At 42.8% G+C, this 12,600-nt stretch overlaps 1 protein-coding gene and 6 gene segments (V, D, J or C); all 7 read left to right on the forward strand.

The window, feature by feature from the left end:
- Nucleotides 1-1,498: 1,498 nt before the first annotated feature.
- On the forward strand, nt 1,499-2,031 carry LOC114860856 (Ig heavy chain V region 5A-like). The segment is given in 2 exon segments: nt 1,499-1,631; nt 1,710-2,031. Coding segments are annotated over 2 exon segments (348 nt in total).
- A 3,261-nt stretch (nt 2,032-5,292) lies between these two features.
- Nucleotides 5,293-5,927, forward strand: LOC114850601 (immunoglobulin heavy variable 1-24-like). The segment is given in 2 exon segments: nt 5,293-5,350; nt 5,418-5,927. Coding segments are annotated over 2 exon segments (411 nt in total).
- Nucleotides 5,928-6,101: 174 nt separating this feature from the next.
- On the forward strand, nt 6,102-6,633 carry LOC114850596 (immunoglobulin heavy variable 3-53-like). The segment is given in 2 exon segments: nt 6,102-6,251; nt 6,323-6,633. Coding segments are annotated over 2 exon segments (360 nt in total).
- Nucleotides 6,634-6,971: 338 nt separating this feature from the next.
- LOC114850538 (Ig heavy chain V region 5A-like) lies at nt 6,972-7,493 on the forward strand. The segment is given in 2 exon segments: nt 6,972-7,019; nt 7,101-7,493. Coding segments are annotated over 2 exon segments (348 nt in total).
- Nucleotides 7,494-9,390: 1,897 nt separating this feature from the next.
- On the forward strand, nt 9,391-9,876 carry LOC129604492 (Ig heavy chain V region 6.96-like). The segment is given in 2 exon segments: nt 9,391-9,439; nt 9,518-9,876. Coding segments are annotated over 2 exon segments (408 nt in total).
- Nucleotides 9,877-10,182: 306 nt separating this feature from the next.
- The window catches only part of LOC114860813 (uncharacterized), a 34,929-nt gene continuing 32,511 nt past the window's right edge, over nt 10,183-12,600 (forward strand). The window contains 3 exon segments of the mRNA XM_055511039.1: nt 10,183-10,258; nt 10,337-10,458; nt 10,460-10,633. Of these exon segments, the coding sequence (XP_055367014.1) occupies nt 10,216-10,258; nt 10,337-10,458; nt 10,460-10,633 (339 nt within the window). The 5' untranslated portion in view covers nt 10,183-10,215.
- Nucleotides 11,958-12,518, forward strand: LOC121202409 (immunoglobulin heavy variable 1-3-like). The segment is given in 2 exon segments: nt 11,958-12,099; nt 12,183-12,518. Coding segments are annotated over 2 exon segments (366 nt in total).

Raw genomic sequence — 12,600 nt, forward strand, 5'->3', positions numbered from 1 at the left:
GCTTCAAATGGACCAGAACCCATGTGACCTCCTGCTCTCACGGATCTTAACAGTTACACAACCAGGTTGCAGACCTGAACAAAAACTGCTGCGACTAAACTGTTGTAACATGACCAGCAGAGGGGGCGCCCTCAGACCATGAGTGGGTTCAGATCAGTTACCAGTGATGCAACATTCATGAACGACTGTGGTTGAATAACCCAGAAATATTGTGAAGAAATGTCATCATAAATATTATTTGTTCATTATTCTAGTATTTTTATTCATATATGATAAAAGTCAGTAAAACAAATGCTTCACTTTCCTGTTTTCTCTCGTCTCCCACCTAAGTCACATGAACTACATTAACCTTCTTTTTCAGTGTTTACGAATTCCTCCGTTTTTTTTCCTTCTGACAGTTTTCCATCAGATCCAACATTTCTACCTGTTTCCACATCCACAGCCTTCACTCCACAAACATCATCCCAGTGGGCTTTGATCACAACAGACTGCTCTCACGTTTATCTCTGAGGTGGAGTCGATGCAAAACTCCCACATGTTGTTCGTATATGAGCACAGACTGACGTACAGGAGCTGAACCTGCAGTAGATCAGACATTTGGCTTCACCATGATCAGACCTCAATATCTGGTTGTGGCTCTTCTTCTGTTCATTAACTCGTCTGGTAAGAACCAAACAGGTTTCTTTCTCTCAAACATATTAAAGTGTGGAGACGGTAGGAACAATAATGATCTTTGTCTGTTTCTGTAGGAACTGATGGTCAAACACTGACTCAGTCTGAACCAGTGGTTAAAACACCTGGAGGATCCCACAGACTGACCTGCACTTATTCAGGCTTTGGTGGTGCTATTTATGCTGCTTGGATCAGACAGGCTGCTGGAAAAGGACTGGAGTGGATCGCATGGATCAGTAATGGCGGTGGCACCATCTACTACTCTGAGTCAGTTAAAGGCCGGTTCACCGTCTCCAGAGACAACAGCCAAAGCCAGGTGTTTCTGCAGATGAACAGCCTGAAAACAGACGACTCTGCAGTTTATTACTGTGCCAATGACACACAGTGACACAAGAGACACGGACGCTGTACAAAAACACAACCCCTGCATGACCCACAAAGAAACAATGAACTCACTGGTGTCTGATGATTGTTGGCTACAACCACCTCATTGTCTGCTCTAAAGACTCATCACATGTCAAATGTTTTTCTTTATATGTTTCTTTTCCATCATTTATTCTTAATCACATTCTCTCCACAGTCCAGTGACACAGACCTGCAGAAATACTCAAAAACCAACAGGACTCAGGGAATCTGCTTTTAAATAATGTGCAATGGTGTCACAGCACTGACTTGTTCAAGTACATTCAGAAAACTTCAAATATGCCAATTAAATAATAAACCATTCTATGATTATTTCTCGAATAACTTATTAACTTGAAGCATCATCAATATTCAGTTCAGTTCTCTCCTCCTTCCAGGAAGAGTTGATGCAAAACCTGACGTCCCCACTTCTATTTATGTGACAGCAGAGATCATGACAGAGATCAGTGGACACATGGTTTGACCCGTCAGTTCACCTGCTTCTCCATCAACCATGTTTCCTGCAGCTCTGCTGCTGCTGTTGGCAGCTGGATCCAGTGAGTCTCTCTGGACTGAAGTCAATGGATGTCTATGATTTGATAAGTGGTCACATACTTTCTGTTCTCTGTTAACAGGTGTGAAGTGTGAACAGCTGACACAGCCAGACTCTGTGACTGTGCAGCCAGGTCAGCGTCTGACCCTCACCTGTCAGGTCTCTTATTCTGTGACCAGCTACTGGACAGCTTGGATCAGACAACCTGCAGGGAAAGGACTGGAGTGGATCGGGATGAGAGTTGGTAGCAGCACCTACTACAAGGATTCACTGAAGAGCAAGTTCAGCATCGACCTGGACTCCTCCAGAAACACAGTGACTCTAAACGGGCAGAACCTGCAGCCTGAAGACTCTGCTGTTTATTACTGTGCCAGAGACACACAGTGACTCAAAGCATCAGTGGAGCTGAACAAAAACCCTCCAGTGTCTGAACAACACAGAGCCACCAGAGGAGGAGCCCTCAGACAACAGATGCCCTGAACTTCACCAACTAAAACTATTCATTTCAAAAATACAGTCAAACAAACTACTGTACAGAACTTCCTCTTTTCCAAACAATGTTTTCAGTTTTAAAACAAATAGTTTTTTCAAAGCACAGACTTATTATTCAGCATAGCCGCTTCCTTTAATATGCATTGCATATAACGCAATGCAATGCAGATAACACAACACAGTGCATTCAAATGTTTGTAAATAATCTCAATATTAAGGCAAGAATATGCAAATATGCCTTGATCAAAAGGACATGAAGTCAGAGCCTGAGTGAGTCAGAGGACAGAAGATCTGCCATCAGTCCAGCTTCAACATCAACATGTTCTCTGTAGCTGTGATGCTGCTGTTGGCAGCTGGATCCTGTGAGGAGCTTTCAGTGGATTCACACTAATAAACACATTAGAAACACTGAACAATCAGATGAATGATGGAGCTAATGTTGGTCTGTGTCTCCACAGGTGTGGACAGTATTGATCTCATCCAGCCAGACTCATTGGTTGTGCAGCCTGGACAGTCTCTGAGCATCACCTGTCAGGTCTCTGGTTATTCTCTGACTGATAGCAGCTATGCAACAGGTTGGATCAGACAGCGTGAAGGAAAAGCCCTGGACTGGATTTCCCACCAGTGGGGTGGTGGTACTCTCCGTCAAAACTCTGTTTTGACAAACAAGTTCAGCTACAGCAGAGACACATCTGCTAAAACAGTGACGATACGAGGACAGAACCTGCAGCCTGAGGACTCAGCTGTTTATTACTGTGTACGTTGCTCCACAGTGACACAAACCACTGACAGACCTCGACAAAAACTGGAACCGCACAAGTCACTCTACACATTACAGTACCATCTCACTATGAAAGATAAAAGGAACGTTCAATTTTCTCACACTGCTTGTAATAAATACAATTCATAAACATGTATTTCTACTGAATTTCTCAGTTTTAGAATTATTGTTTTTATTGTGAAAAAGTTTATTTTATTACCGACTACCGCCCTCCTATTGAAAACTTTTTATCAGTCTTTTAAACAGAGCAGAGACGTCTTCACTGACTTACTGATCCATCCACAGCAAGAAACCAGTAGCTGAGTGGCAGGTTTATAATGAATGGTTCTGATGATAAGTCCAGGGTGACACATATCAAGGCCCGTGTTCATATATATTCATACCTGTTTCCGTTCTGCTCAGTGAGGAGGAGACAATGCAAACACAGATGTCTTCCACCTCTACTTATTCCTCTGCTCCAAGGATGAAGAGAACAGTTCACCATGATGGACCACAGGACAGGCCTGCTGCTCTTAACTGTCTGTTTGGCAGGTGAATACATTTATTCACTCTAAGATAAACTGATCTGATGCTAGTTATTACTGTGGATGAGGTTTAATTTTTTTGTCTCACAGGTGTTGATGCTCAGATTCTGACTGAATCTGAACCAGCAGTTAAAAGACCTGGAGAATCCCACACACTGACCTGCACAGCTTCTGGGTTTAACTTTGGTGGCAACTGGATGGCCTGGATCAGACAGGCTTCTGGAAAAGGACTGGAATGGATCTCTACTATCACCCATGACAGTGGCAGCATCTACTACTCTGAGTCAGTTAAAGGCCGGTTCACCGTCTCCAGAAACAACAACAAAAAACAGGTGTATCTGCAGATGAACAGCCTGAAAACAGACGACTCTGCAGTTTATTACTGTGCCAAAGACACAGTGACTGAAGCTGTTGGAGCAGCTGTACAAAATCCCACAGTACTGATATGAATTAGTACTTTACTGCTATTAAGTACAGTATCAGCAAAGTCACAAATAAAAACAATAATATTAAATATATGCATTTAAATAACAGAGGAGGGTGAAATATCCTTATAATTAAAATAACATTTCAGAAACTGAAATTGAACTTCTGCTTTTACCTACAGTAAAAGTAACACATACATAAACAATGTATAGAGTTTATTTCACTCCTACCAGGTCGAACTGAACTGAATCACAATGTTTAAATAGGCTTTTTGTATAAATGCTAAAATTGAAACATGATCAGAAATGAGAACAATCAATTAGCCAATGAACTGCTATTTCCAGACCAATAATAAGGCTCCAAATGGACCAGAACCCACGTGACCTCCTGCTCTCATGACTCTATGCAAACCCAGACACAGATATAAAGACATATATATCCAATATATATAGACCCTGATACGACACTGTGGGTTTAAGGAGGATTAGTCACAACAGAGATCATGTTCACTGTGACTCTGCTGCTGCTGTTGGCAGCTGGATCCTATGAGTCTCTGTAGTTGTTTAGTCTAAATTCTTTGTTCTGAAACCTAACTTCATTTGCCTAATTTTTTTTAGCAAGTGTGATTGTGAACAGCTGACAAAGTCGGACTGACTACAATCCACTACAGCATGATACAACGTTGAAATGTCTGCTGGGCAGGTTCCGGGTTTGTTAGATGAGTAGATATATTAAAGAAAAGTTTTCTTTTGTCTTTATTAAACACATTTGGATCATAATACAGTAGAAAGGAAACACGTTTTAGCTTTGTGGTTTAGCGGTATGTGGATTCTCACTGAGCAGCGACTGGTCAGAGGTGGTGGAAACGCTGTGTTCCTCTACAGACACTAGAGGTCAGTCAGTGCACGTGTTGCTCTCCTCTTCATCAGTCCAGCTGGTTTCACTTCTCCATTTTTATCTAGTTTCAGGTGAGTGTATTGGATTATGTGTTGATTTGGCGCTATATAATTGAAATGAATTGAATTGAATTGAATTGAATTGAATTGAATTGAATTGAATTGAATTGAATTGAATTGAATTGAATTGAATTGAATTGAATTGAATTGAATTGAATTGAATTGAATTGAATTGAATTGAATTGAGGGCTGGGTTAAATACTGCGATTTTGAATTTGTTTATGAATTAGATAAACTATTATGGATTACTGAAACGTTGAAAACAGCATTTGCACATGTCAACACTGAGAAACACTAAACACAATTGCCTTTTTTTGTTTCCCACTGTTCTTCTCTGTAATGTTTATCCAACTTACTTCATCTTTAAACCTCATCTGGATACAAAATGCAAATCCACAGCGCTGCATCGTCTCCGCCCATTCTTCCTACACACAGTATACGATATAAACATCGCTGATGCTTTGGGGCCTTTGCAGTTGCAGCCTCAGCCACGTTATCACCATGACGGTTGTACAGAGTCTCCTCTTCTTGGCTCTTATTTCAGGTGAGTGGAGCCAGAATCCAGCAGGTCTCTGCAGGCTCTCGTGGTCTAAAGCGTGTGTCTCCATCAGCTGTTCAGGGCCAGTCCCTCACCTCCTCACAGCCGGTGGTCAGCAGACCTGGAGAGTCCGTCACGCTGTCCTGTAAAGTACAAGGACTTCCTCTTGAATGGCTGCACTGGATCCGTCAGGAGCCGGGAAAAGGCCTGGAATGGATCGGACGCATCGATAGTGGAACTGGCACAATATTCGCCCAGAGGCTCCAAGGCCAGTTCTCCATCAGCAAAGACACGTCTACAAACCAGGTTTATTTACAGGCAAAGAGCCTGAAACAGGAAGATTCAGCAGTTTATTATTGTGCACGAGAGCCACAGAGACACAAGAGACCACAAAGCTGTACAAAAACCAGTCCACACTCAGCTGAGGAGGAGGATCAGTGAAGCGTGTGGTTCCATGACCTGAAGGTCAGAACGACAAGTTCACAGCTAATTCACATGAAATTAAATAAAGCGTGTGAGAAAAAAAGAGACAGAAAAGACAAACAGCTTCAGCATCAATCATCATGTTGAAACAGTATTTCACTTTCTACTAACTCAGCTTTTCTTCTTCTCTTTTTAATTTGCAAATATAAAAATGATCTTCAATCTATCTATTAACAGATTTGTCAACTGAATCATAATCCTGAGCTACTTTTCAGAATCTTCTTTTCAACAAACATGATCATTACTCTTCTACTCTGGTCTCAGCTGTATAGACTCCTCTCTCTCCTTCCTGTGAGGAGGGACCAATGCAAACGCCCCCGTCCTCCACCTCTACTTATCTGTCTGCAGAGAGGATGGGAGTGGACACACTTCACCATGATGGACCAAAGGACAGGGCTGCTGCTGCTAACGCTCTGCTGGGCAGGTGAACGCTGAGGACGACGTCTTTAAAACTTTACTGCCTCAAGGCGCTCATTGTATCTATTGTGTTTTCAGGCGTTGATGCTCAGACTCTCACACGATCTCAGCCCGTGTTTAGAAACCCTGGAGAATCCCACACGCTGACCTGTACAGTGACAGGCTTTTCTGTCAGCAGCTGGTGGATGCACTGGGTCCGACAGGCTCCTGGTAAAGGCCTGGAGTGGATCGCTGCCCACGCTAGCGGTGGCAGCAAATACTACTGTCACTCAGTGCAAGGCCGGTTCACCGTCTCCAGAGACGAGAGCAAACAGCAGCTGTATCTGCAGATCAACAGTCTGAAGACGGAAGATTCTGCTGTTTATTATTGTGCTCGAGACCCACAGTGACTGAAGTTGGTGGAGAATCTATAGAAAAACTTACAGAACACTCACGAACCCTAGTGTCCAATCACATCACAAACGACTCTTTAAAACAAATAAATACATATTGTTGTTAATAATATCTTCAAGTCATTAAAAATTGCTTTATTGTTTCCATGCATGTAATCTAAAGTTTAAGACAAGTAAATCTTGTCCCAGTTGTTATTACTGTAACTAAAACCACTAGCAACAATCAATACCACTGAATTTAAAATCCACATCCATGTGACTGTTTATGCAAATGCAATATTTTACTCCTGAGGTTTAAAAACCTGAGCAGACAGTCGGACGTTCAGCATAAACATTAAGCATGTTTCCTCTCACTGTGCTGCTGCTGTTGGCAGCTGGAACCTGTAAGTCTGATTCTTCATCACTGCTTTTCATTTGCAGCAGATATGACTCGTTTGACAGACAATGTGTGTTTACTTTACCAGGTGTGAAGTGTGAACAGCTGACACAGCCAGACTCTGTGACTGTGCAGCCAGGTCAGCGTCTGACCGTCACCTGTCAGGTCTCTTATTCTGTGACCAGCTACTGGACAGCTTGGATCAGACAACCTGCAGGGAAAGGACTGGAGTGGATCGGGATGAGATACACTGGAGGCTCTTACTACAAAGATTCACTGAAGAACAAATTCACCATTGATGTTGATGCTTCCAGCAACACAGTGACTCTAAACGGGCAGAACCTGCAGCCTGAAGACTCTGCTGTTTATTACTGTGCCAGAGACACACAGTGACTCAAAGCATCAGTGGAGCTGAACGAAAACCCTCCAGTGTCTGAACAACACAGAGCCACCAGAGGAGGAGCCCTCAGACAACAGATGCCCTGAACTTCACCAGAATGTCAACTGAAACTATTCACTTCAATCATAAAATGAAAAGAGCTAAACAGTGTCTGGGTTAGTAATATTTACCAGACAATTTGTTAAATATGCTGAAGAAAAAGTCTATTCTCTTTCGTAGATACAGTCGGGTCATAATACAATGAAACACAAATACTTTGTGTAGTTCTGTCAGTTCTGTCTTCCTCCGTCTAAACGGTCCATTTTTCTTTGTTGCATTGAACATGTTGATGTGTTGAGCACGTTGGCGTTTGAGAGATAAATGCTACAGGTTTGTATTAATTTATTTGAGCTTTTCCTATTGTCTAAATGCTGATTTGCTTCAGGTTGAGACGTGTTTAGTGAATTTGACTTTAAAATCAGAAGCGATGTAGGAGGAGCTTCCTGTCAACACACACAGATCCAGTTCATATCACGCAGTATTTAAAGGGATTCATGGTTAGAGGACAAACTAACACACTCTCAGCATGGCCTGCAGCAGGTTCCCATTCTGCCTGCTCCTTCTCTTTGTTCAGCTGCTGCTGAAGCTTGGTCCATAACAGAGTCTGAGCCAGCAGTTAAAAATCCAGGGGAGTCCCACAAACTCACCTGCACCACATCTGGATTCAGCTTTGGAAGCTCAGTGTGGAACTGGGTCAGAAAGGCTCCTGGTGAAGGCCTGGAGTGGATGGCTTTGATGCACACATCCAGTACACATATCTATTACTCCCAGTCAGTCCAGGGTCGATTCACCATCTCCAGAGACGACTCCAGCAGTAAAATCTATCTGCAGATGAACAGTCTAAAGACTGAGGACACAGCAGTTTATTACTGTGTCAGAGACACAGTGAGACACAGTAACAGGAGAGTCGTACAGAAACAACAGGACTTCCTCTTTTCCAAACAATACTTTCTGTTTTAACGGTTTACTAAATCACACATGTATTAATTTGCAAACAACACAAAACAGTGCTTAAAAATATTTTTAAATTATTTAAATTATTTTTTCACCTTGTATTCATTATTAATACCACAATATGCAAATCTATGCAAATACGTGTTGAATATAAGGACGTGAAGTCAGAGTCTGAGTGAGTGAGAGGACAGAAGATCTGCCATCAGTCCAGCTTCAACATCAACATGTTCTCTGTAGCTGTGATGCTGCTGTTGGCAGCTGGATCCTGTGAGGAGCTTTCAGTGGATTCACACTAATAAACACATTAGAAACACTGAACAATCAGATGAATGATGGAGCTAATGTTGGTCTGTGTCTCCACAGGTGTGGACAGTATTGATCTAATCCAGCCAGACTCACTGGTTGTGCAGCCTGGACAGTCTCTGAGCATCACCTGTCAGGTCTCTGGTTATTCTCTGACTGATAACAGCTATGCAACAGGTTGGATCAGACAGCGTGAAGGAAAAGCCCTGGAGTGGATTTCAACTGTGTGGTATGACGGTAGTTTATCTTACAATAATGCTCTGAAGAACAAGTTCAGCTGCAGCAGAGACACGTCTGCGAGCACAGTGACGATACGAGGACAGAACCTGCAGCCTGAGGACTCAGCTGTTTATTACTGTTCACGTGTGGCCTCACAGTGATACAGACCTGCACAAAAACACAGAAACCAACACGATTCAGAGAATCTTTAAATGATGTGCAGAAATGTCACTGCACCTGTTCAGTTAACGTCAAATAAAAGTCAAAATCATTATTTTGTTTTTATTATTTGATTTATGATAAATGATGAATAGAGATGATCATACTGTGGGTTTTATGAGACTACACCAATATTAAAAGTCCAGTCAGACTTTATCCTCTTTGTGAGGAGGAGTCAATGCAAAACACTTGGTCGTCTACTTATTAGTGAGTAGAGACGATGACAGAGCAGTGGACACACACCATGATGGAGTTCAGGACAGGGCTGCTGCTGTTGACTCTCTGCTGTGCAGGTGAAGACCAGCAGAGTGTAGGATGTTTTAAAGCGATGAAGACTCACTGTAGCTGATGATTTCCTTTTGGTTTAACAGGTGCTGATGCTCAGACTCTGACAGAATCTGAACCAGCAGTGAAAAGACCTGGAGAATCCCACAGACTGACCTGTACGACCTCTGGCTTCACACTCATCAACTACTGGATGGCCTGGATCAGACAGGCTCCTGGAAAAGGCCTGGAGTGGATTGTTACTGATGATGGTGACAGCAACTATTACTCTCAGTCAGTTCAAGGACGATTCATTTCCTCCAGAAACAACGGCAAACAGCAGCTGTATCTGCAGATGAACAGTCTGAAGACGGAGGATTCAGCTGTTTATTACTGCGTACGTCGCTCCACAGTGACACAAACCACCGACACACCTGCACAAATACTGCAGCCACAACAGTTTTAACCTGCAGCTCATTATCACAGGACAACAGGTACCAACATGTTTTGGGTTCATGCTTGTCATTTATGTCAGAATATAATATTGTGGTTCATAAATATACACATGTAAAGTTAATGTCAAATCAATAAATTAACATGAAAAATTGTGTAAACTAGGATGATTTCTAGTCATAAGTTATTAACTTAAAGCATCATCAAGCTTCAGTTCAGTTCTCTCCTCCTTCCAGGAGGAGTTGATGCAAAACCTGACGTCCCCACTTCTATTTATGTGACAGCAGAGATCATGACAGAGATCAGTGGACACATGGTTTGACCCGTCAGTTCACCTGCTTCTCCATCAACCATGTTTCCTGCAGCTCTGCTGCTGCTGTTGGCAGCTGGATCCAGTGAGTCTCTCTGGACTGAAGTCAATGGATGTCTATGACTTGATAAGTGGTCACATCCTTTCTGTTCTCTGTTAACAGGTGTGAAGTGTGAACAGCTGACACAGCCAGACTCTGTGACTGTGCAGCCAGGTCAGCATCTGACCATCACCTGTCAGGTCTCTTATTCTATGACCAGCTACTACACAGCTTGGATCAGACAACCTGCAGAAAGGACTGGAGTGGATGGGATATTCATGTGCTGGTTGTACTCCAGTCTACAAGGATTCACTGAAGAACAAATTCAGTATTAGTGTTGATTCTTCCAGCAACACAGTGACTCTAAACGGACAGAACCTGCAGCCTGAAGACTCTGCTGTTTATTACTGTGCCAGAGACACACAGTGACTCAAAGCATCAGTGGAGCTGAACAAAAACCCTCCAGTGTCTGAACAACACAGAGCCACCAGAGGAGGAGCTCAGACAACAGATGCCCTGAACTTCACCAACTAAAACTATTCACTTCAAAAATACAGTCACACAAACACAAACATGACATGAAAAGGGATAAACAGTGTCAGGGTTAGTTGAATTAGTCCGACAGTGTGTTAAATATGTTGAAGAAAAGTTTATTCTCTTCATCAGACACATTTGGGTCATAATACAGTCGAAATCAGACATGAATGATTTGTGTAGCTGCTGCCTTCAATATGCAAATAACACAACACGGTGCATTCAAATGTTTGTAAATAATCTCATTATTAATGTGAGAATATGCAAATAGGTGTTGATCAAAAGGACGTGAAGTCAGAGTCTGAGTGAGTGAGAGGACAGAAGATCTGCCATCAGTCCAGCTTCAACATCAACATGTTCTCTGTAGCTGTGATGCTGCTGTTGGCAGCTGGATCCTGTGAGGAGCTTTCAGTGGATTCACACTAATAAACACATTAGAAACAGTGAACAATCAGATGAATGATGGAGCTAATGTTGGTCTGTGTCTCCACAGGTGTGGACAGTATTGATCTCATCCAGCCAGACTCACTGGTTGTGCAGCCTGGACAGTCTCTGAGCATCACCTGTCAGGTCTCTGGTTATTCTCTGACTGATAAAAGCTATGCAACAGGTTGGATCAGACAGCCTGAAGGAAAAGCAATGGACTGGATTTTGCATCGGTGGGGAGGTGGAGACTTTTACCAAAATAATGCTCTGAAGAACAAGTTCTTTTACCACACACTCACAGGTTCTGTGAGACTAACAGGACAGAACCTGCACCCTGAGGACTCAGCAGTTTATTACTGTGTACGTGTTAGAGCCACAGTGACACAAACCACTGACAGACCTGCACAAATACACAGAACATGTGACACTAACCACGAAAACATACACATCCACAATGTAGATCACAGTATTAATAGTTACAGCTTTACTGAGTGTTAGACTTTGTAAAGTTTATAAAGGCTTTAAAGGGCTAAACGTTTTTAAGATCTAAAGTTTTGAACTGACACATTTTAAATATAACCTATAAACTCAGTCTGTGCTGTTTTCTGTGTCTGACTTCACAGGAGGCATCAAAACCAAGCTACACATAATAGAGCTACAGTCTATTATCACAGATAAATATCTATAGCTCCACTAAAAGGTGGAAGCCACAGACATTATTTCTCATTTCCATCTGCACTCAAGTTATGAAAGTGTGTCCGTGGCTGATGTTTCCTGTTTTACTCCACAGGGAGGTCCATGCAAACGCACCCTTCCTTATAAACAACACCAACACCGTGTGAAGTCGACCACAGAGCAGTGGACCGACCTTTATTACACCATGAAAAATCCTGTTGTGTGGAGTTTCCTATTTGCTCTCATCCACGGTGAGTGAAACAATGCTGCATTTCCTGTTCTGTAAACATCAGCCTGTCTTTCATCATGTGTGATGTCATTTTATCATTTAAAGGAGCTTCTGGTGAGATCAGACTGGATCAGTCCCCTCCTGAGGTGAAACGACCTGGAGAAACAGTGAAGATGTCATGTGCCACGTCTGGTTTCAGCATGACAGACTACTACATTCACTGGATACGGCAGCGACCAGGAGAAGCTCTGGTGTGGGTCGGGAGGATGGATGCAGGCAAAAATGCTGCCATTTATGGCAGCTCCTTCCAAGGCCGATTCCTCATGACGGAAAACGTTCCCAGCAGCACTCAGTACCTGGAGATCAAGAGTCTCACAGCAGCCGATGCTGCTGTTTACTACTGTGCTCGAAGCCACAGTGACTGAGGGCAGTGGAGCAGCTGCACAAAAACTACACTGCAATGAAAAGCCAATGTGACAGCGTCAGGAGGATGATGATGATGATGATGATGATGATGATGATG

Source organism: Betta splendens, chromosome 8, assembly GCF_900634795.4.
Source record: "Betta splendens chromosome 8, fBetSpl5.4, whole genome shotgun sequence".
Taxonomy (NCBI): Eukaryota; Metazoa; Chordata; class Actinopteri; order Anabantiformes; family Osphronemidae; genus Betta; species Betta splendens.